General features: G+C 44.7%; 1 protein-coding gene across 1 annotated transcript in view; it reads right to left on the bottom strand.

Moving 5' to 3' along the window:
• Window positions 1–24893, bottom strand: part of EDRF1 (erythroid differentiation regulatory factor 1) — a 1702580-nt gene that overhangs the window by 1470135 nt on the left and 207552 nt on the right. The window contains exon 3 of the mRNA XM_069611509.1: window positions 10494–10560. Within this exon, the coding sequence (XP_069467610.1) occupies window positions 10494–10560 (67 nt within the window). The remainder of the gene's footprint in view (window positions 1–10493; window positions 10561–24893) is intronic.

Consider the following 24893-nt stretch of genomic DNA (forward strand, 5'->3'; position numbering starts at 1 on the left):
CTTAATTAATAGCGGGGCGGAGGCCTCATTGATACATGGGAATACTTCAAGATTTAATAGGCAGCATTTCACAATTATCGGTTTGGGGGTGGGGGGAGAGACCCCTGCCGTGCAGAGTAAAATTTATATGAAAATTGGCAGTTTAAAAAGGGACACTTATCAAGTTTTAGTGGTTCCGATACCGAATACATTATTGGATTTGATATTTTGGAGAGTTTAACTCTTGGGTTGGAAGATAAACTTTATTAGTTCGGGGTGAGTGCTTTAACCTGTACCCAGGTAGTGGTAGGAAAATTGAAGCTGCCCCCGGTGCAGGTTCCGTTAGCTACAAAGCGGATCTCCATGAAACAGTATCGAATTCCGGGGGGACAGAAAGAGATTTCAGACACCATTAAATGATACGTGGAAGCTGGTGTGTTGCGTCCCGTAACCATGGCTTGGAACAACCCAGTCTGGCCTACTGACAAACCGGACAGAAGTTACTGTATGTCTGTAGATTATCGAGAGTTGAATAAATACACCCCTCCGTTAATACCTGCAGTCCCAGATACTGTTACTTTGATTGAGAATGTGCAGAAGTTTGATGGAACGTGGTATGCAGCGTTAGATTTGGCTGATGCTTTCTTCACCGTGCCGATTGAGGAATGTCAGGAGCAATTAGCATTTTCCTGGAATGGGAGGCAATATACATTCCAACGTTTGCCAATGGGATACATGCTCAGTCCGACCATCTGTCACTGGCTGGTGGCAGAACATTTAGAAAAAGTTCTGTCTAAGACAGATGTGCAAATTGTGCATTATATTGATGGCATATTGATACAGGGAAAAGATGAGCATAGCTGGAATTTATCAGGGAAGGATTACGTAAGGCAGGATGAGAAATTAATGAAGCTAAAACACAGGGTCCAGCAGAGAACGCGATCTTCTTGAGAATACAATGGCATAATGGACACCGCAAAATGGTGCCAAAAGCCAAGCAAAAGGTTCTACAGTTCTCAACCGCAACGAACAAGAAACAAGCACAGCAGTCCATTGGGTTGTTTGGATTTTGGAGACAGCATATACCACATTTAGGGCAGATATTGGCTCCCTTTTACAGAGTGACGCGCAAGAAATTCCATTTCGAATGGGGTGAGGAGCAAGAGAAAGCGTTTCAGCTTGCAAAAGATACCATACAGAAAATGCTGGATTTATGGCCCTTGAGGGAAGGTGAGGTAGAGTTGAATGTGTCTGTGCAAGATAATTATGCCAACTGGAGCTTGTGGCAAAAACAGGACAGGAAGCAGGCGCTGTTAGGATTTTTGAGCCGTAAGTTGCCTGGGGCTGGTGACCAATATACTCCTTTTGAAAAACAGCTGTTAAGCTTGCTATTGAGCACTCGCGGATATTGAGCAGATGGCGGTGGGACATGATGTAATAATCTGACTAGTAATCCCAATCATGCTTTGGGTATTAAGCTCCCCTAAAACACATCGAATAGGACATGCACAAGAGGATGGCATTATTAAATGGGAGTGGTACATCCAAGACCATGCCAAAACAGGAAAGCGTGGAGTTGCAAAATTACACGAACAAGTGGCAGGAGTGCCGCTAATAGAATTGGAATGTACAGAGAGGACAGAAATCAGTGAGTCCCCGGTAAAATGGAGAATCCCGTATGGAGAGTTAATAAGTGAACAAGTTGAACATACCTGGCTAACAGATGGATCAGCCAAATATGTAGGGACTGAGCGACATTGGAAAGCAATAGCATACAATCCTAAACTTCAGAAAGTGTTAACCACTTCTGGGAAAGGGAAAAGCAGTCTGTTTGTGGAATTATATTTATCAGGCTTTGAAGCAAAAGCAGCATGGTTTTTGTTATATCTACACAGACTCATGGTCCGTTGCAAATGGGCTGGCTGTTTGGCTGCCTACATGGCAGAAGAATGGATGGAAGATTCATAACAAAGAGGTATGGGGAAAAGAGTTGTGGCATGATATTGCTGAGATGGTAGCGCATACAGCTGTAAATGTATATCATGTAGACGCACATTGTGCGACAGACTCACTAGATCGGTGGTTCAATTCTGTTTAGTTTAGTTTATTATTTGATAATGCGCTCCAAACCCTGGGGTAGCCGGGCGCAGCAGTAACAAGAATATTTAAGCCTGGTTACATACATTAGTTGCAGTACATGATTATTACAGTATTTACAGTACATATATACAAGATATGGGTAAATCACATCACAAAGAAAGAGGAGATATGGTCTATAGTACAAGATCAGGAAAATCATGAAAGTTACATGCAGAAGTCCAGGATCAAATGCAGGGCAACAGCTTAATGGGCGTCATTGATCCAGAGCCAGCTTTTCACGTTACATCTGAATCTAGAGTTGGGATGATCAGCTATCAATGCAGTGGGAAGTGCATTCCAGGCACGAGCAGCTCTGGCACGGAAGCTAACTCCACCTGCTTTTGTTAGTCTAAATCTGGGAGTTTCTAGTAAGAGATGGTTAGAAGCTCTAGTGTGGTGACTGGAGGATTTTCTGGTCAATCTAGCAGAAATCCATGGGGGCGCAGTATTGTTCAGTTCTTTGTGAGATATACCGTCTTGAGGAGAATTCTGTCACTAATTTTTAACCAGTGATGGTCTTTCCTGATATCAGATATATGCTCGATATATGCTCTCTACAGGGTATGTCCAAGGCTGCTCCAAGAACATTGTTCTGCAATATTTGCATTTTGTTTATGAGAGTTTTGTTGGCACCTGCATATGGGGCGTTACAATAGTCCAACTTAGACATTATTAAAGCGTTGGCTAATGTGATACAGTTGGTTTTAGAGAGGTAGGGTCTACAGGCCCTGATCAATTTACAGTTATAGGCTGTGTAACTGGGGCTACGTTTTTTAAGGTTGGAGTCAGAGCCCAGGATCAGTATCTCGGTTTTGTCGTCATTCAGGCAGAGGCCGTGAAAGGCCATCCATGCCTAAATGATGAGATAGATCTTATTTACTAGAGCCGTGTCTTTGACAAAGTTGCCAGATAGTGGTATGAGGATCTGCGTGTCGTCCGCGTAATTAGTTTATGTTACCCCCAATCTGTCAAGTTTGTCGAAGAGTGGCTTAGTGAAGATATTGTACATTGTTGGGGAAGACACATGAACCTTGTGGGACGCCAACATGATTTGTATTGGGTCGGCTGAAGGTAAGGGGGAGAACACTCATCGTACGGTTAGCTAGGAAGGATTGTACCCAGGCTATAGCTTCACTTGAGAAATGGGCGGCAGACGCTAGATGCTTGCATAACACTGCATGGTCTACAAGGTCGAAGGCTGCCGATAAGTCGAGGAGGAGGAGCATAGCTGTTTTACCTTTATCCTTCAACGCGTCGATTTGTGTCTTGAGGTCAATTAAGGCAGTTTCAGTACTGTGTTGTGGTCTGAATCCAGATTGGCGTGATCCTAGTAGGTGGGACGTCTCCAGATAGTTTTGGATCTGGAGGTAGGCTACTCCATCAATGATTTTGAGGAGGAAAGGGACTGTAGTAATGGGCCTATAATTAGTTGGGATAGCCGGGTCAAGGGTCTGTTTTTTGAGGAGAGGCAGTACCCAGGATTCTTTAAGGTTAGTGGGCACAGTACTTGATTTAAAGGAGGCATTAATTAGCTTAGAGATGAAGGGCGCTAAATCTCTAGTTGAGTCCTTAATAGCTTGTGCCGGGCAACTGTCGCCCTGGCAGTTCGATGGTTTCAGAGATGATATAACCTTTTCAGTTTCCAGTATGCATATATTAGTAAACCTAAATGGTTTGCTGCTACTTGGTGTATCTGTACTTGGTGTATCTGTCAGAGGGGTGGTATGTGTTCCTGTGGAACTCAAGGAGGCTTTCTTCTTTGTAATTTTCGACTGTAGAGTTGTTATTTTATTTGCTAAGGCATTTTGGATGGCATTGCACCATTGTTTGTCCTTGGGGACATTATCAGTGGGAGCAATCGGGTTTTCCTTTTCGCAAGGTTAGCAAGTAGAGTTTTATTCTCAGCCGAAGGTGAGTGCCTCCAGATTGCTTGGAGTTTACGTTTTTGGATCCGTAGTTCTTTGAGATGGGGGGTGAACCATGAATTAAGGTGTGATTCTTGTTTACTTTTATGTAGTTTGACTGGGGCAATACTATCCAAGGCTTTGGACATAGTGTTATTGAATGTCTCAACTAGCGTGTTTGGGTCAGAGTTGTTAGCGCTAGCAGTGAGAGCTGGTAGGAGGAGAGTGAGTAGTTTTTCAGCAGCAATTTCTTTTTTGCTTCTAGTTAGCAGAGGTGGTACTATTTCACGAGTATCTAATTTTAGAGGCTCTATAGTGGATGAGAAGCAAATAAGGTGGTGGTCGGTCCAGGTTTGTGGGGTAATATTAGCGATGGTAGTGGCACAGTTCAGGTTAGCTATCCAGTCTAATGTGCGTCCTTTTATATGTGTGGGAGCTAGGACTTTTTGGGTAAGGCCATGTTCGACTAAAATCGATTGGATAGATTGGGCCTGTTTGTCCTCAACATCGTTAAATCCCAAGTTAAAATCCCCTAGTAAAAGGAGCTGGGTGGAATCTTTAATGTTGTTAGTGAGGAGGCTGGAGAGGTCTTCATCAGAATTACCTAGAAGGCCTGGTGGTCTGTACACAAGGAGAATAGTTAGTGTACTATTAGTAGAAATGGGTAGTTTAGCTGATAGTAGTTCACAAGATTTGATAGCTTGTGGTGGAGTAAGTCTTAATGCTAACTTAGTTTTAGCAATGATGGCCAGGCCGCCTCCTCTAGAGTTGGGCCTATCGACTCCGAGTATATTGTAGTTGTTTGGTGTGGCAATCATAAGTGCGGGACCTGCAGCATCGTGGAGCCAGGTCTCAGAGACAGCCAAAAAGTCTAGATTGTCCATAGCCCATTGTCCATGTCGGCAATTTCCGTATTATGTGCTATGAGGGACCTCGCATTGATAAGGGCTCCTGAAAGGGTAGTATTTATATTTCTTTCTTGGATAGGTCTTAGTTTGAGGTGCTTAGATCTCTTTTGGTTGTGAGGAGAGTAAATCTGCGTTTTTGGAGGTCTTTCAACAGCTGCGGCAGATGAGTTAGGGTCAGTGGCTGTTAGAGTGGGTGTGCAGACCAATGGTCTAGTTCTTTTGTTTTTGAGATCATAAAGTCGTGGCAGCCTAGCGCTGAGTCGAGTGTTTCTCTCCTGCAGATTGCAAGGTGTGGAGTTAGTGTAGGCCATTATTGTGGTGGTTAATAGAGTAGCCCAAAGTAGGGAACAGAGTGTATATATAAGGTGAGTCTTGGTAGTGCACATGTTAGGTTATTATGTGGTCACATCTGCATTATATAAGAGGGTACTGCGTAAATGCTAGTTATGGGTGCTAGGCATAGGTATCATTAGTTCTAACATGTCAGAAACTCTTTGGTGGCCTGATACTGAGGTAGGCTGCAGGAAGGTCAGGCATGCGGTTTGCACTAATGCAATTAATGCAGACTAGCTATGTGCTGACTTGAAAACACAGGCTAACAGTAGGTACAACAGGACTAGGTGGATATAGGTGACAAGGCTAGAATGGTCTAAGTTAACATAGTTACTCTCAGAAGAATCTGGCAGGGGCCTAGGCTGTTGGGAGGAGCACGTTCATATGGTGGGGAACAGTTACAATAATAACCAGTTAATCAGTAGCCAGACGGCGCAGAGGTCTATAATACCTTAAATGGAGGTAGGCAAATTGCTATAGTCTATACGGTAATTCTCTACGGTCATGGACAAGAATATATTCAATGCAATGCATTTGTTACAATACAGTTGTAATTCCAATGCCTGTCAACATGGTGTAGCCAGAGTCGGCAAGGATTGTAGTCAACAAATATACAGGTCAAGCAAGTAAAGGGTCACATTTAGTATAGTGATATACATGTTCACAGAGTTACAATGTTTGTAAAGTGTAGTGGCAGAGCAATGAGTGGTAGCTAGCAAATAGGCTAGTCCCAATCATGGTGGGTACTGGTCAGGCTGTTCAGGTACGTGTCGCAATAAAACATTAATTTAGGCACGTGGCATAGGGTTAGATACTGTTGGTCAGTTCGGGAGGTTGCGGATATCAGTGTTGCATAGGGTTGAGTTGTGCATTCTGTCTATGTTGCATGGGAATAATGATACTGACCAGGTAAGTTATATCCCGGCGCACTAGTGCGGGACAAGACTGGAGGCACGTACCTTATGTGCTGTTGTAGGTGCATGACATGGCGCAACCATGCGCATAACAGGGGCACAACAGGGCCTTAGTCTGGCCTTTGTTGCAGCCGGCGTGTCCGCCTGCCGGCGGAAGTTCCAAATTCAAAAAGGCAACGCCGTTGCTGGGAAACGAGGTAGAGCCTCGTTGTCGTGCCGCGTCGCGCCCGCCTTGCCTGAGTCAGGCACGACAGGAGGACAGGGTCAGGCACAGCAAACACGGTTTGAACATGAACAGATGTTCATCTGTTGCAGATGAGCATACCAAAATTGCAGTCATGGATGCGAGGACCGGGGAAGATGATTTGGAAGGGATTTTCTGGTCCCACCAGAAAAGTGGGCATCTCTGAGAAAATGCTACTATCGGGGGGGCACAAGATGGGGGAATTAGCCTTCCATTGGAGATTGTGACAACAGTGATTTTACAATGCCCTGTGTGTCAGCATCAGAAGCAGAGGTCTATTCCTCAGGTAATTCGAGGCACATTGAAATGGGGTAAATTACCTGAACAGATTTGGCAGATTGATTATATCAGTCCTTTAGCTATTAGTCGAGGATCTCCATATACATGCACTATTGTGGACACGTTTTCTGGTTACATAATGGTGTTGCCATGCAAAAGAGCCACACAATTGAATATGATTACATTGTTAGATCAAGTGGCTGTGTACTATGGAGTACCTTTACAGATTCAGAGTGACAATGGGTCACACTTTAAGGGAAAATTGGTTCAGGAGAAAGGCATTGAATGGATCTTTTATGTCCCATACCACCCTGAGGTTTCGGGGTTGATTGAGAGAATTAATGGATTGCTGAAAGAACAGTTGTGTAAAACAGGCAATGGCACCTTGAAGGGGTGGTGTGAGCGTGTGTTGGAGGCAGTTCAGATCCTTAATAATCGTCCCATTGCAAACGGGGAGACTCCTTAGATGCGCATGTTAACATCAGCCATACAAATTAAACCCAACGGAGCTATGGAAACTGTGTTGTATTGGGAAATGTCTCCTGGGGCTTTTGGTCCTTATCCAGCCACTCCTGAGTTTGCTGGGGTGGATTTGCACGCAAGGGAAGAAATCCGATTGGAACCCAGGGGAATTGCGGCGATTGATACAGGGATTGGAGTACAGATTCCCTCTGACCATATGTGATTAATTGCCCCCCGATCTGGAGTAGCCTTAAAGGGTATTCAGGTGTTGGGTGGGATTGTGGATGCAGATTATCAAGGAGAAATAAAAGAAATATTGTTGAATAGTGGAGGAAATATGATGTCCATTCATGTAGGAGATAGGGTAGGACAACTAATTTTGGTACCTGTCAAATTGTCTGTGGTGAAGAAGGGAGAACTGCCCACTGTAGTGAAAATCCGTGAGGATAAGGGCTTTGACTCATGTTCCCGCTGACAGATGTACTCCACTAATAACTTGATTTAAAACTTGATTCTTTTAGATCCTGAGTATGCTGATTGCATGTGCGATGATGTGTGGAGTCCGTTCGGGAGGGTCCGGAACCAGATCTCTGGATGACCACCAACGAGTTTACTACAACCGCTGCACCAAATTATGCTTCCATTGTGGCGGAATTGACCTAGGCGTAAGCATGATGTCTTACTCCTTTCTGCAGTTTCTATGGCCTTTGTGCAGCATGGCTATTAAGCCATTGTCGAGCAACCTGAAAATATTTTCATTTTTCTGGCTCAGCAGGTACTGAACATCTCAAATTTCTGTTTAACAGATAGTCATGATTCTTCAAATTGGATTTCCACGTCTTTAGTAGCTGTGCAAACACCTGCCCCTGTGCTGCGACATCTATTTGGGGTGTTGCATGAGGATTCATTAGTGGAGGAATCCAACGCACGTGGTTCTTTTTCCACTAATGAGTACTGCAAATTTTGTGCGGATGTGGACCGCAAATGGAGGAACATGACACGTTGCGTCACTTATAATGTTGCTCCGGCTGATGTTTGTTATCAAATGACTTGTGATCCAAAATATATAGGTAAATGTCAACAATTGGATTTGAACAATGATCGAGAAGGAACAGATTTCGAAAAAAGCCTGTGCGCTCGACCAGCAAGTGTGCGTGTGCTGAAGTATCGACTCATATGCTTTGCAATTATACTGTTTTAACTGCCAGCCACCAGAATCATGTGAAACCTCCTACGGGTTGGTTATTCTCTTGTGGGAACTGGACCTATTCATATTGTCCTGCTAATATTATATGGCCCCTGTGCTTTAACACGCCTTAGTCTAATGATGTTTCCTTTGCAGCCAGCAATTCGACGGTCTACGCGGTCTAGTCACTATACCGCCTTGTCGCCTATTCTAACGTGCATTTGTTATTTGAAGCCGAAGTATTGGCTCTGGCCGTTTCTATAATAGGGATTGGGGGTTTAGCAGCTGGGGGATGCAAAACCAAGATTAAATTAGCTTGTTTAGTAGTTGAAGGGCTAAATTAAACTTCTTAAGCTTTCACTGAGCTGCTATTAGATAGTAAACATTTTAGAAAAGCTATTTTGCAGAAAAGAGCTGCAATTGATTACTTGTTTTTAAAGCATCATTTCGGATGCAATGCCGTGGAAGGGATGTGTTGTTTTAACTTGGGTGGGCCATTCTGATCCATCGAAAAGAATATTGGTGGGTTGAGGGATCTGATTTCTCAAGCACTCAAGACCAGGACGGGGATGGTGGGATCCGATGTTTGCATGAATTGCAGACGCTTTGCGTTCTGTTTTTATTTTGGTTTTTGTTGTTTTGGGTTTTTTGATTTGTTGTTGTTGTTGCATTTCATGTATTCCAAATGTATAGGGTATGTTTCGTAGGTTTAGGGAACCTTCTTTTCATCCATTAGGTTATGGTAGTTGATTGTCCAAGGGCTGGAGTGTAGTGCGTGTGCGAAAATTGAGCTAAACATGGCAACGGTGCACAGCCATTTTGGACATTCACTTCCATCAAAGCAATGAAAGCATACGTTTTTGTGGCCTTAGTAAGTAAACATGAATTCTGCAAATGGTTGCAAGGTCAGGATGATCGCAGATGAGCTAGCGGGAAGGAATGCTTGTTGTCTCGTCCACTGAAGGGGCAGCGATAAGGGGTGCTGGTAACGGAAATGAGAGAGAGAAGCTGGATTTTTCCACCCTGTGCTCCCAATGCTTGCTATCTGCTCTTCGGCCCAGGGCAGATGCAACCATGAAGGGGCAGGGATTTATCCCAATAAAGAGCCGAGATATTGCTCAGAGAGGGGAGATAGAACTGGACCCCAGGTGATGAAGTCTCGCTGAGAGGGAGGACGCTCCGCTCCAGAGCCTGTTAGTACAAGTGATCTATCTGCCTACTTTTGGGACTTAGCAGTGTTTGGAAGGCTGAGATGAAGGCGTCTTCTGCAACCACTCCTATGGTGATGTTCTTTATTCCTGTTTATATCTAATTCTGTAAATGTTCTACGTGTTAGCTATATGTTTGTTCATTGGGTGTGGATAAAGGGCCTATAATGACTCATTTATTTTATTTTTCTACCAGCAGTCTATGTGTGCTTCATTGCCTTCCCGAGTCCACATTTTTGCTTTTGGTCAGGGTAAAAGGGAGCACAAATCTGAGGCCCTTGCATGTGTCTCAAATAGCAAAACAGTAATTCAATGAAGTTTTGAATAACTTGAACTGCATGAAAACAGACAATGTATAACTTGCACCTTGACAGGTTTTCATCAAAAATGTCAAGCTACCGCCTGAATACTGGAATAGACAGTAATGGTACCAAGGAAAATCAAGCTATTGTTATCTTTAAATCCAAGATGGTTTCCAAAGGCACTATTATAGGAGATTGGCGTCTCCCTGTTTAGTAACTGTAACAGTAACTTTTTTTGCATTTTTACTTGCACATGATTGACACAACCAGTTGTTTTCAATTTACAATTTCGAGCAGAGCTCTAGTTTTGCTAATCTCTTGACTATTACCCTCAAAGCTCTATTTTAAAACCCATATTCCCTGCATTTGTCCCACTAGCATGTTCACCTACGCTATATTAATTGGGCCTGGCTGCCTACGACAACCCCGCTCTGCTATTTTCCAGCAAAATCATCAGTTGTGAAAGAAAAATCAGACCACCATTTTCACTATCCGAAGCACTTGTGGTAGATGGAACATACATAGTTGACTGCCACCACAGTACCCTGGCAAAGGAGAATACATTTCAGAGCTAAATTATGAAAAAACCTGTTTGAGTGAAAATGTCACATATTTTTTACTTTAAACAAACATACCTCAGAATCAGAAACAACATCCACATCATTTCCAACAGAGTCAATGAAATCATATGCCATTCCAAAACTATAAAAAGAAGAAACAAATTAAAACACATTGTTAAAATGCAAGCCATTTGGAAAAAGAATTTGCAAGTAATGGGTGAACATGTTTGTTAGTGAACTTTGTAGTGCCAAAAACAATAGGTCACATAATGTTTATACTTGAAGAGGAAGCATGGGCACAGATCTAATGACCACGGAAGTGAAAATGTGAACCATTTCAATTTGGGGATTCAAATCATTTAGAAATTATAAGTCTTCCAAAGTTGAAACAAAACAAGAGAATAAACATACCTGTAATGTCATAACCCTCTGTTGTCTGTGCAGAATATGTACTTCTTTAATTAAGTCACCACTGCCAAGAGGAACCCTTGTGGAAAATATTCTCAAAAGGTGCGGATCTATGTGGTCACTTGACTTTCTAGACCTCATTGTCCTATGTAACACCTGTTTTTATCTGAGGAAGCACCCACTGCAAAATAAGTCTGCCTACAATAGCAAACAGGTAAATGACCACCAAAGATTTAAAAAAAGGGGATGGGTGGGAAATTTGATGATAGGCAAAACAGATAACATCACTCTGGGAAAGACCTGTACATGGCAGAATACCTTTTTAGCTGATTTGACTATTTGTGTTGGCAGTGTTTGGTAATGGTAATGTCTATTTATAAAGCACCTATACACAAGGCAAGCGTTTCAAAGCACTCACGGAGGGTGGGAACATGGGGGGAAAAAACAACAGTCGTTAAGAGTCCTTGAAATTCTGAGACGATAATAGCCTGCACAGGCAGAGCAAGTACATATAATACAATTAACAGTTGAGACACAGCAAATAGGCCCGACTACGATTCTGCAGTTTTACCAAGTGCAATTAAGGGGTGAAGACAGGGGAGAACAGACAGACGATGTTCAGGCACACTGCATTCGGATCGTGCAAGTGCACGGATGGTTAGAGGGAAGGTCAAAGTGCACCCAGTCGGTGGAGACTGGGTAAGTGCAGAGAGAGACACTCTATTGGGTCATTCTCAAGTGCAATGAGGGTGAGGCGGGTGCAGGGCTCTGAGGCAAGTGCGAGAGAGGACTGGCAGGGTTGCCAGGGACCTTTGAGACTCTGAGGTACTCAACATCTTAGTTTGCCAACAGTAGAAGCAAATAAAACGTTTTTAAACAATATGTATTCTATAAAACTGCCCTGACAAACATTGTGTCATAATTTGCAACAGATGGTATAAAATTAATATTTCATAAATTGATCGACAAAGGCCTGGCAGATACTTAAGAAAGAACTTTGATCATAAATAGTGTGTTATGTTAAAGGATTTATATACCGCACACTATCACCACCTGATTGGTTCCCTGGCACTTTGGCAGATATGCAAAGCAAACGGCTAGGTTCAGGGGGTAAGTAAGAAGGACTGAGCAGGAGAAAAGAGCAAGAGAGCTGTGATGTGTTGTTGGCAGCTTCAGTCAGTTTACACCGTTCGCTGAGCTTATGTGCGTTTTTCAATTGTAGCCGTCATGTGCTGTTGTGCGAGACTATGTGTGATTTGTTTTGTTGTAGTGCAATGTGTGCGGTTTGTTGTGCTTTAGAGGGATGGTTGGGTTTAGTTAGAGTTTGAGAGGTGTATGCAGAGGGGTGAGTATCTTTTAGCAGGGTGACATCACTATCAAGATGTGACATGTCGATCTTCACAATTACACCCAGATGCGACGCATGGCAATCTCCACAATTCCATCCAGGTGTGATGCAAGGATAATCTTCACAATTCTGTCTAGATGCGCTGCAAGTTTAATCTTCACAATTCTGTCTAGATGTGATGCATGCTAATCTTCACAATACTATCCCGGTGTGACGCATGGGTAACCCCCACAACTCCGTCCAGATGCAATGCATCGCTAATCTTCACAACTCCGTCTAGATGTGATGCATGCTAATCTTCACAATTCTACATAGGTGCGACGCATGGCTAATCTTCACCATTCTACACCATCCATAGCTGCCCAAAATGCAAAGTGTGGCTGACTAACACAATTGGCTGGATTCGAAGTACAGTTACGTAACACACTGAGGATAGTTTCAAAATGGCTACCTTGTACAAGTGCGGTAAATGCTGATAAGCATAGGTAGGCTTGGTGCCTCGTGAAGTAGGTTATTAGGTAATTAAGACAGGTGGGGTAGCTAATTGAGTACAGTAGTGACTGTACGCCATACCTACACCATACTTACGATGCTCCAAAACCCTGAGGTTCAGTAAAGCTGCTTCATCATTTAATAGCAAAACAACTGCACAGCACCAGCAAAAAACCCACAAAATCTGTGGAGACTGAGAATCTTAACCCAGTAAAGCAGAAAGGGGACCCATTTAGGCATTCAATGTATTGGGAACTGTCTGAACAGTAGAGGTGCAATGACTGGATAACAAACCCGTTTAAAGCCATCTTTAACAGTGTAGAGGGCTGTCCAACTCCCGGCCTCGAGGGCCGGAAACATGTCGGATTTTCAGGATATCCCTCACTAATATATATATTTTTTTAACTGTTCTGCCAGTCACATGGTGACACGTGAGAGTACCAAAAGGGATTAAAAAGAGCCAATGAGAGAGGGAGATAAATATTAAACAAAATAAGCATTAGTAAAGCCATATAATTTGGGTTTTGAATTGCATCATTTTTGCGTGTTGACGCAGACGGGTTTGCTTTAAAGAGGCATCATAACACACGCAAAAGCTGAGATCCTATGCAAGCACAGCCTCCCAATACCCGAGTAATGACACCCATGGTAGGTAATGAGTTGTCTCCTATTCATGGCATACTTGCCAAATAAAATGTTCTACCTCATATCTTTCTGCTGCCTCAATATATCAAGTGCAGCCTCAAATGCCCCAGTTAATGCTTTATGCAAGATATAGTTACCACGTGTAAAGTACAGCCCTCACACTTTAAGTTGCTGCTATCGTTATCTCAAGCGCAGGCTCAAATGCTATGTTATGTCATGTCATGTGCCAAGTTTTGACAAGCACTATCATCATATGTGGTCTCTTAGTGCTATTGCCGGTGGCACCCATTGGCCCAATGAGTGAGAGAAGATCCAGTCATCTTGCCAGCACCATGCTCCCGAATGGCCTGTGGATTTCAGTTACAACTGGTTAGGCTGAAATGTTCAGGTAGCCCGATGCCAATCCACAAAGATCCACAAACCACCACTATAAATGTTGAAATTAACTCCATCCCGAAATCTGGTTCCAGATCTTGCAGTGCCAGAATGTGGTCCCTGCCCCGGTCAAATCTACCTGTGCAAGGGCTGTGCTTGTTTCTACTTTCATTCTTTCATGCTCCTGCACCATGCAGGATTCCTAGTACATCTCATCGTACTTCTCAGCATGCTTCTCTGATCTGACAAATTGTTTGGGAACGTTGTGCCTTTGAACAAGATCTGGACACCGTTAGTTTGCCTATTCTACTTTGTTTCCAAATTAGGAGAGGCACTCCTTTCCAGCCAGAGTCTCGATTTGCAAAGTCTGAAGCCTGGCTTGCATGCTCTGTTTCCAGCTTGAAGGCCAGGATTGCAACCCCATTGTTCTCAGCTGGAAGACTTTCCTTGCAGATTTCTTCTGATTTGCTGATCACTATGTGATACCTAGTCTGCCAAGAAGCACCACAATTCTGTTTTGTTGATTGGAGGTTTTACTTGGACGCCTGATAAATGTAATCAGGAACAGATGCGATATGGCCACTCCTCCTTGAAAGGGGCCTTCAGAGAAGACTCCAAACGTGGAGGAAAAACTAGCAAGGCGAAAAAAAAACTCCTGCACCAACGTCAGAACCACTGACACAGGAGAATAATTGCTGATTCACTGGAGCGTGACCGAACACCTTGTGTGGACAAGGTCACATAAGTCACACTTAAAACAACACTCATTTAAGACTATGACAATATTCTGAGACTATGCTTGGAGGACTGATTGATACCAACTGTAGGCATTATTAATAATCCATCACTCATGTAGCACTTTCGCAAAGCACTTTACATAAAACTCTCATATAAAATTATGATTACCCGGCAACTGAAATGAATACTCATTTGTCAACCTCAGAAAGATAAAAGGTTGAGTAGACCTTGCTAGAATTCAAATCTGTGACTTGCAAATCATACATAGATTACACCAGCGAGCTGTTAACCAGCTGAGCTCTCTTACCAGCCATTTCCACTTCAATGTGCGCAGCACAGGATTTGTTAATGCATTGGCTTTGGGGATTATATTTCTTATTAATATAACACTTATTATTACAGTACTTAGAAGCGAGAGATATGTCATGACCCACTAGTAAATGTGATGATAGTAGTTTTATATAGTTTTTTTGAGGAATGGAAGGGACAGGAGAGGGTAGTGGGTAAGGATCATAATGTTTCTTTTTAACTGCACAGTTGATTAAACAGCATATGTGTATCACAATTGGATAGTTCACAAAGTTAAAAGCTCAGCTTGGACTCAGGGGGGTTCTCGATCCACAGCGCTCTCCAAGGAAGTGCAGGACTTGTGGCACTGGGATGTTCCTTGTCCCTCTTCACCTGGCAGGAGTCAAGAACACCATTGCAGACTCCCTCAGCAGGGTACTGTGCATCTGCCACGAGTAGGAGCTTCGTCAGGATCAGGTGGACCACCTGTTCGTCAAATGGGGAAGACCCCACATCGATCTGTTTGCGATGGCGGTGAACTCCAAATGCCAGATGTTTGCCAGCAGCTTCCACCAGCCTTCCTTCACATGGGCAGGGCTGTTTCTGTACGCGTTTCCTCTGTTCCCGCTCCTGCTATGAGTCATAAACACACTCTGACAGTGTCAATACAAGATGATTCTCATTGCCCCGGTGTGGCCGAGGCAGATTTTGTATCTGGACCTTCTGTCATGATGCCTACCCCCGTGGACCCAGACCAAGTCCAGCAACCCCGGAAGCAGGCATCAAGTTACCCCAAGCAAGCCCAACAACCCCCGCTAGGGGCTATTTGGGTGCAGTCCTGGCGCCTATGGTTCCAGGCTCATATGGAGAGTCAGTCCTGGCGCCATAGGCGCCAGGCTCATGGATTAAAACTTATCTGATGCAGACCATGCTGCAAACTTACCTGATGCAGACCATGCTACAAGAGCTCCAAGCCAAACGAGGCTTGGAAGGGACTATTTTACCTAGGGACTATTTTTTTTACTCGGGTGGGGCTGGGGAGGAATACTTACCTGGGACTACTTTGGTGGCTATTTAAACCACACCCGAAGAGCAGCACACGCTTCGTGTTATTCTGCATCCAGCAGCGTAACGCTCACAGTGCCTGCAAGTCTGCATCCAGTCTTCTGCCACGCCCGCCTCGAGTTTGGAGCTCCTAGAAAAAGGGAGAAAGAAGGAGAAAAGGTTAGAACAAGAGCAATACCTTTGATCCTTACCTGAATTCCCGATCCATCGCGCCTTCGAGCTGGAAGAAAGAAGTTATTTTATGCACGTCGCCTCGCCTGCTACAGCGCCGCGCTGAACTCACCGGCCTTCGCAGCATCTTCACATTTCACTGCATCCTCCTGCATGTTACCGCCGCATTCAGGCACCCAAGGAGAAGACAAGAACAGCAAAGTGAGCCAAGGGAATACACAGAGGAATACCCCCCATAGACTTACCTGATTTTACCACCAGGGGTATTATTCTTCTTCAGGGGTCGGGGCAGCTTCCACTGCATCTTAGCCGAACCCCGGCCCCTTAGGGGAAACAAAAGGACAGCAAGGTGAAACAAGGGACTAACAAGGGGAACCCTCCTCACCACAAAAGACTTACCTGATTTTACCGCCAGAGGCATTATTCCCCGAGACTTCATACTTTCTCTCAGCGCCTGAATAAGGGAGAAAGCAACAGGTTACATAGGACATTATTTTATCGAACTGTGTTGAATAATACAAATCCTTCCCAGAACATTACCGGTTGCCACGAGGAACTCTTCAATACTCTCAAGCTGCAACCTGCAATGAATCGGACAAGAGTGAAAGTCAGGCATTTGAACTCTTACGAACTACATACTTACGGCGTTATGCCGGGAATATCAGAGTCAATATTGTCCTGGAACTCACCAATTCCTTCGAGCCAGTGAAGCAACTGGTTATCTACGTGCCCCTGCGCTCATTGCAGGATGGAGAGCTCATCTTTTCAAATCATCAGGTGAGACTATAAGAGGGAACATCCAAGGTGATCAGTGGGGAGAACAGCGGGGTGGGGGGATTTACACTCAACTCCACAGGTGGTTAATTCCCTTTCTCCACTTGCAGAAGAATATTCCTACGGGCCAAGCAAACTAAGCTAGGTGGGCCAGTCCAGTCCGTCATCTCGGCCCTACGCGTCACATTGGGGGAGACCGCAGCAGTCCAGTACAGATCGACGCCTCTGTGGGAGCCAGGTGAGCGTAACACCTTCTCTGTTTGTCAGTGTCGCCTCCAGTCAAGTTGCTGGTGGTTTCGGATCTTCTCACCATAGAGGGAGACGCAAGCCTTCATCACGACCCAGGTTTTTTGAACCTGAGGACTTGGCTCCTGCAGCCTTAGAATTTGGAGTTTATGAGTTGCCACTGCGTTGTCAACCTTAAAGTGCTACACCATAAGTGGAAGCGTTTTGCTACATGGTGTCGTCACAGAAGATTACCCCTCTAAGGGTCACGGCCCACAGATACTCCCATATTTGCTATCCTTGGCAAATACTGGGCTGGCGCACGCCTACATCAAGGTGCATCTGGCAGCTATCTCCCGCTATACCGGATCCCCAGGAAGTTCCTCGCTTTGGTCCCACAGACTCATCAAGAGTTTCTCAAAGGACTTTTCCAATCTTTCCCGCCGGTGAAGGCTCCTGCCACAGCGTGGGAACTCAACGTGGTCCTGATGAGGGTCATGGGGGCACGCTTCAAGCCTATGCATCAGGGCCCACTCACGTTTCGCTTGTGGAAGACGGCTTTCCTTCTAGCCGTCGCCTCTGGCAGACATTTAGGTGAGATCCAGGACTTACCCTGCAAGCAACCGTACCTGACTTTCCACGAGTCAAGGGTGGGACTGCATACACAACCCTTACATGCTGAAGGTTCTGTGGGAATTCCTCCTAAACGAGCCTTTGGTGTTACCCATTTTCTTCCCAAAATCTTTGTCGCCGGTGGAAAGTGCCTTGCACTCGCAGGACGTTGCTCGTCCTCTGAAGTTCTATGTGACACGCAAAAAGAGTTTTCGGAAGACTTCACAACTGTTCGTTAACTTTGGTCCTGTGAACCATGGGAAGGCCTTGTCCAAGGCTTACATTTCAAGGTGGCTCTAGGGCTACATCATGCACTGGCATCAGTCGGCAAACCGGCCGTCCGAGAGCCCACTCCAACGGAGTGATCGCTGCAACGACGGTGTGCCTGTCTGGTGCGCCTCTGTTGAACATCTGCAGGGCTGCTACATGGAGGTCCATGCACACCTTCACGAAGTTCTACTGTGTTGGCAGGGATTCCAGGGAGGAGTCCAGAATCGGCAAAGCAGTGCTACGCTACCTGTTCACTTGTGGTGAGGCTGTTCCAGAGATAAGAGTTAATTACTTCTGTTGAGCCTTGCCACCTCCCGTAGTTGTGTAATGCTGTACTGCTATGTATTCATTATTCATGAGCATGTAATTGCATGCCAGACCCCATGCTGGGGAAGGTTTAAGTAACTTACCTGAAACTATTATTCTCCAGCATGGGGCTAGCATGGATTCACATACGAACCCTCCCTCCTTCTTGGTCATACTGCCACTTTAAGTGCTTACCATATCTGAAGATGGCTGCCAGAGGAGGGGCTTAGGGAGAGGACTGTCATTGGATGGGGGCAGTATGACCCAGAGGACAGCGATTTGTTTAGAGAAGAAACACAGTTTTAAAGTGAAAGTGAAACTGTTTTTTCTTTTACCGAGGATGCCCAACCTGACGACGGGGAATATTCATGAGCATGTGAATCTATGCCAAAAACCAGGCTGGATAATTGCCTGACCTCGCCTGACTATTTTATTGGGCCACATCAGGTATACTGCTCGGGTGTTAGTCTGTTTTCTCTCATAGCAGGCTTTCTGTGTGAAAGTGTTTATGTTGTAAAGGGGAGCGGGGATTAGAGTTCCTAAATATCCAACCTGGTAGGATGGTGTAAAGGTGTTATAGGGAAGGGGATACTGCATCTCGCCATCCGGCATCCCACTCCCACTCCCCGAAGACCCCTCACCCAGGTGATCCTCCCGCACAGGTCCACGCCCAGGAACTGGATCCAAAAGCAATGGCCATGTCCTGGCCACCTGGATGACAGATCCCCGGGGACGAGTGGGTGAGACACCTTCCGGTTTCTCACATGCCCTTCCCCCCTATGCGATGTAGTCACATCTGTTTCACAGGGAAACAAAGAAAGGAAATCGACATTCCCCTGGTCTTTACCTTTTCAGTGCTCCATAGGGAAATAGTAGGGTTGGAGGTCTAGGAACCATCACATGACTCGAGGGTTAGAGTCCTTTTGTTGGCTTATCCACACTGATGGAAAATGATCTGTGACGAGTGTATTAGGTGGGTGATGGCCCATTTGATGGCAAGGGCCTCTAATTCTAACACAAGGTGGGTTTTTTCACGTGGGAAGAGTTTTCGACTAGTGAATAGGATAGGGTGTTCTAATCCATCACAAACTTGACAAAACTGCTCCTAACCCTGTAAGAGAGGTGTTGGTTTGTAACACAAACTCTTTTGAAAAATCTGCTATCTTTAGGATCGGGTTCTGGTACAGGGTTTGTTTTAAGCTGTCATAACATGCATTGTCCTTGTCAGTCCAATGAAGTTTCTGAGGTTCTGCGTTCTTTAATTTGTCTGTCATGGGCTTGAAGAGGGTTTGATAATATTTGCCATTAGCATTTTTTTCACTTCCTCAACCACTATCTGTCTATGGGCTTCCGGGAGTCTATATGGTTTCAAATGCACGACTTTTCCCTTTGGAGTTCTGATATAATGATGAAGGTGCTGTGCACTCTCCCTGGTTTCTCGCAGAATACATTGGGGAATGTTGTGACTCAATCTTTTAAGTCTTCTTATTGTTGAGTAGATAGCTCTTGGAGAATTTATTCAAAATTAGCTATTTCCTTTGGTACCAAACAAGACAGTATCGAGGCAGTGGCTGCGGAAGAATTTTCTTTCCACTTTATTACTTACAAGATTTACATGGTAGAGGTGGGTCTTTTGTTTCCTGTCAGGTTGGGCTATCTTATAGGTAAAGGTCCCCGTTTGCTCAAGTACTTTATATGGCCCATCCCACTTTGAGACAAGTTTATTTTCAGAGGTAGGTAAGAGGACTAATACCTTTTGTCCGATTGTAAAAGATCTTAAGTTTACCTCCTTGTCGTAGGTGGAATTTTGCTCTGCTTGGGCTTTTTCCATGTGAGTATAGACTAGATTTCTAACAAGTTTCATATGCTCTTGAAATCGGGTAGCTGTTTGTAGGAGGGGACTAGGCACTTCTTCTCTTTCTTCCCAGGTCTCTGAGAGCATGTCTAGGAAATCTCTTGGTTCTTTACCATATAGTAGTTAGAAAGGAGAGAATCCGGTGGATGCCTAAGGGGGTCTTTCTTACTGCAAATAGGGCCCAGAGAATTATCCGCTCCCAGTCTTTCCTGTCCTTGTGTGCCAACTTTCTTAGAATCATCTGGGGTGTTGTGTTTAATCTTTCTACCAATCTGTCTTTTTGGGGGTGGTAAACTGAGGTTCTTAAGGTGGGAATAAGGAGCAATCCTTGACTTCACCCATGAGTTTGTTCACAAAATTGTATCCCTGATCCATTAGAATTTCCTCAGGGAAACTAACCCTGGAAAAATATGGCAACAGATGCTTTAAAATGTGTTGTTCTGCATGGGGGGCGCCTCTGGGTATCTGGTAGCGTAATCAACGATTACAAGGACATATTTATTACCCACTCTATAGGTTTCCAATGGTATGCATCCGAATTCGGGAGAAAGGGACTTCTATTATTGGTAAAGGGTTTATAGGGGCAGGCAAGGGAATATGCGTACTGGTTTTCTGGCATATTTCACATGTCTGAATGAAGTTCTTTATATCAGCATGGATACCTGGCCAGATAAAACCTCACACTGATGTGTGCCTGGGTCTTAGATTGTCCTAACTTTGCCCCTGTCAAATGAGAATGTGCAATCTCAAACACGATATTTCGATGAGTTTTGGGGATTACTAAGTGAGTTTCACTTAGGCCTGCTCTGGAGGTTTCCGTTCTATACAGTAATTCTTGCCCTAGGAAGAAAAAGGAACTTCCCTTCTCTAATCCGTCCCCTTCAGGAATCACCTGCAAGAAAGCCTCTGTGAGTGCTGGATCATTTCGCTGGGCGAAAGCTAGATCGGGAAGGATGTTAGGTTCGTCTGCCCTCTTCGCCTCAGTGGTAGATGGTTCATCAGCTTTCCCAAAGCCTAAGGTACCTCTCTCAGATTCTTCTGGTTCACTCTCTATACAATGTGTGTCCCCCCACAATGTACTTCAAATGGAGTTTCACCATGGTTCTGTAGGAGAACCTTCATGTCTCACCGGACGTCAGGATCTAGAATGCCCGCTAGGACATCCAGACCGAACATCCAGACCAGGCCAGATTTCGGAGCCAATCTTATATAACACTGCGGAGGGGGTATTAGGACCAAGTCTGTGGGAATCATTCCTCTTTTCCCTGGAGGGATAGTAGCTTCTCTGCTGCTACAGATATCAAAGCCTATGGATTCTTTTGTAGGGATAGAGGGATCTGAGGATCTATGACTAAGCTTCTGGAATTTTAGGGTTCCCCAATTGGTCTCAATTGAGTCGCATCCTACTCTTAATACCATATGTGAGCAAGGCGTGGTATCAAACAGTAAGATACAAGAGACACAAGTGATCACAGTTCAATGGTGTTTATTATACTTCAATTGGCTTTGCAAAAAGCCTATCTAATCCTAAATCTAAAGATGGGAGCAAGCTATGACCATCAAATAATAACGCAGTCCTTGTTGAGTCTCTCAAAATAAAGGGCCTATACTAATAACCCTATTGCCAATCCTTACTTCTAAATACAAATAGTGTGGGAAATAATGTTATCCAAAAGAAAAAAGTGTTCAAGAAATGATAGGTCAGGATATTCAAGCCATTGGCGTCCCTTCCCCACGTTTTCAGCACTGGACAAAGCGACACACTCGAGTTTAGCACACTCTCTGGCTTCTCTACCGCGAGGATTCAGTTCAAAACTTCAACATCAGGGCCTTCTGTGCCAAAGTCTCTTTGTCATTCAAAGTCTCTTATTTCAGAGGGCCTGATGCAACATGACAAACATTAAAGTTCCTTTCTTCTTATGAGTTCACATATACAACTTCTTGGGTGATTTACTGTTAACCCGGGGTCCCCCCCTCCGCCGGGCTCAGACCCATTTTGACACAAAATCTTCAATTGGTCTCTCTCTGCCGGACTCGGACCAAACTTCTCTACTTCATCAAAATTAAAGACTTTTGACTGTGAGCAGGATTTTGCTTGACCTGTCGCAGGACCACTTCGATTCACAATTCTTTTTGATATAACCTTTTTTCTCACTTTCACTTTTGCCTCTTCTAAGCTGACCTTCGGAGACCTTTCGATTGAGCATCCACGCAGTACTGGACTACTCTGTCAAAGGTATTGTAGCTTGCTTTTTAAAGTTCAGTCACTCATCAGCGGTTCAACATTACTTGCGTCTCTTATCACACGCGTTTTAAGAATGCCTTCTCAAGCTCTTCGCTCATCCGCCTCCAACTCCCTCAGGGTCAGCCGCTTCTCCAAGCAACAAATTGGGGGGAGATCTCTCTCCGCAGCAGGGGCCTCCCTCTGGAACAGCCTTCCTGCCTCCCTGAAACTTGAGGAGAACCATCTCCGGTTCCGGAAGCACCTCAAAACCTTCCTCTTTGCTTCTGCTTTCTCTCCCCCTCTCCCCTGCTAAATCACTGAAACTGTACTCAATCAGCAACTGGGCCACTTGCCAATCCCGGCACTTAGCCCAGCCACTCTCCCCTGCACTGCCTCCCTGGCAACCCTTGCACTACGGGACTGTCTCTGTATCCCACAGCCCCCCTTCCCAGCACTTGTCTGCACTTATCCTGCACTTGCCACCAGCTGGCCCCTATTATTTATCTTGTATTTTACTAATCACTTTGTACTGCACTTTCCCCTCTCCCTTTCCCCCTTGCACTTTTCCCGTCCCCCACCCATACACTTGCGCGATCTGAATGACACCTGGCCTAGTAGGATCGTTTGTCTGTCTCCCCTTGTTCCCCCCTCCCTGCCTCGTCACGCCTTGAAACACTTGTGTATAGGCGTGTTACAAATGCCATATCATATATCATATCATAATGTTCTTTCTCGCCATACCATTTTGCTGCTTGCAACCTTGGCTTCAACAAAGACAGGTTTTGTATCGGTCTCAACAACTCCCCGGCTGTGTAGATTTCACTAATGCTGCTTTGTTCTCGGAGCCAAGGACGGTACCACAGCAGCTGGTGCTTCTCCCGGCCTTGATTATCGATGCAGGAGGGTCCCGGGTATCTCTGACACACAACGCATGAATCTTCAGCCTGGTTTCCTGGTTTCTGTTCTCAAGGTTTCTGGAAAGTACCAGTTCCTTGTTGAAAAGGTCATGGAAACCTCCCTCCTTGCAATCCCCTTCTGGTTTGCATTCTTTCTTCTCTCGTTAAACTGCCAGCTCGAAACTGCTGTTTCCTTGTGTGCTTTGCCTCGCTAAGTGTGTGATCTCGTGCTCTGCCTTTTAACTGTGTGGGGAAGCTTAATGGTAGTAGGGGTGTGTGTGTGATGATCAGCAATTGCCTGACCATTGTATTGGGACACGTCAGTTATACTGCTCGGGTGTTAGTCTGTTTTCTCTCATAGCGGGCTGTCTGTGTAAAAGTGTTCGTGTTGTAAAAGGGGAGGGGATAAAGTTCCTAAATATCCTACCTGGTGGGATGGGGTAAAGGTGTTATAGGCAAGGGGGAAAGGGGATACCGCATCTCACCATCTGGCATCCCACTCCCAGAAGACCCCTGACACAGGTGATCCTCCCGCACTGGTCCACCCGCAGGAACTAGATCCAAAAGCGATGGCCGTGTCCTGGCCACCTGGATGACAGATCACCGGGGACTAGCGGGTGAGACACCATCTGGTTTCTCAAAGTAAGCATACTGCAAGAGATGTATAATCATGACAGGATTAGAAGACGACAAAGACAGGGAAATGGATTGTAGCAGTAGGCAGATGAGAAGGAGCGAAGAGGGAGATTTGGGGCCAACAAACAATGAAGCATTGCACCATTTTGGAACACTCATGCGAACATCCAGAAATAGTGCTTCTCTCCAGGTTTCTTAGGATGACATTGGTACAATTGTTTAGTTAACCTGCGGTGCTCTGACATTGGTTGTAGGCTCCCATGTTCTTTCACAAGGACCTTAACCTTTACAATCAATGAGGAAACAAAGGCAAGTCTCTTGTACTTCATAAGGTGGCTGACATTCAGCAAGTAAGGAAGGTAGTTTCTTTTTGTTTTCCCACGGGAACACATCAGATCCAGAAGGTTTCAAGATTAATACATGGAATACAGGAGGTATTCTCTTCCACATTAGTACCGATTGGCTTGTTTGCGAGCCTTACCAGACGGTTAAGCCTGCTCACGCCATTGCGTGATGCTTTTTGCTTTTTCAGGCCGCCATGGAAAGGGAGAATGGACTACGTGAAGTCCCTTTTCCGTTCCATGGGAGCCATTTGTTTTGTTTACTATGGCTGCCACGGAAAGCGAAAACGGACTACGTTTTCCTGTCCACGGTGGCCATTTTGTTTTACTTTCTTTTTCCGGCTACGAATCGCAAGCCTCTCCCAGCCGAAAAAAACCCACCATTACTTCCCCGGTTTAATTTAACTATTATTACACTATTTATGGTTAAACAAAACCTTTTACACCATTAAAATACAGTCATATTAAAATACAATGTTATTAAAGTGCAATCATATTAAGAAAGAGAGCACATACCACTTCCATTGAAGAGAACAGTGTTAAGGAATGTCTTCTCCTTTAGTGGTAACACTTTAAGCTCCAATAAAAAACTATCAGTAGAGTTCCCATTCTATATCGAGCATCTTACACATTTGTGTTTCAGAGGGAGTAAATGTGATTCCACAGATGTTATGCCGCTTCTGTAAGTAAGTATGAGTTACCTGCAATTATGTGAGACCAAAACTGGTCACCTTCCACTTGTTTCAAATCAAATACAAACTTAGAATAATCTGTATTGTAAAATCACAGTAGAGAACTACTTTGGC

The sequence above is a fragment of the Ambystoma mexicanum genome, chromosome 8, assembly GCF_040938575.1.
Source record: "Ambystoma mexicanum isolate Mex_15411 chromosome 8, UKY_AmexF1_1, whole genome shotgun sequence".
In the NCBI taxonomy this organism is placed as follows: domain Eukaryota; kingdom Metazoa; phylum Chordata; class Amphibia; order Caudata; family Ambystomatidae; genus Ambystoma; species Ambystoma mexicanum.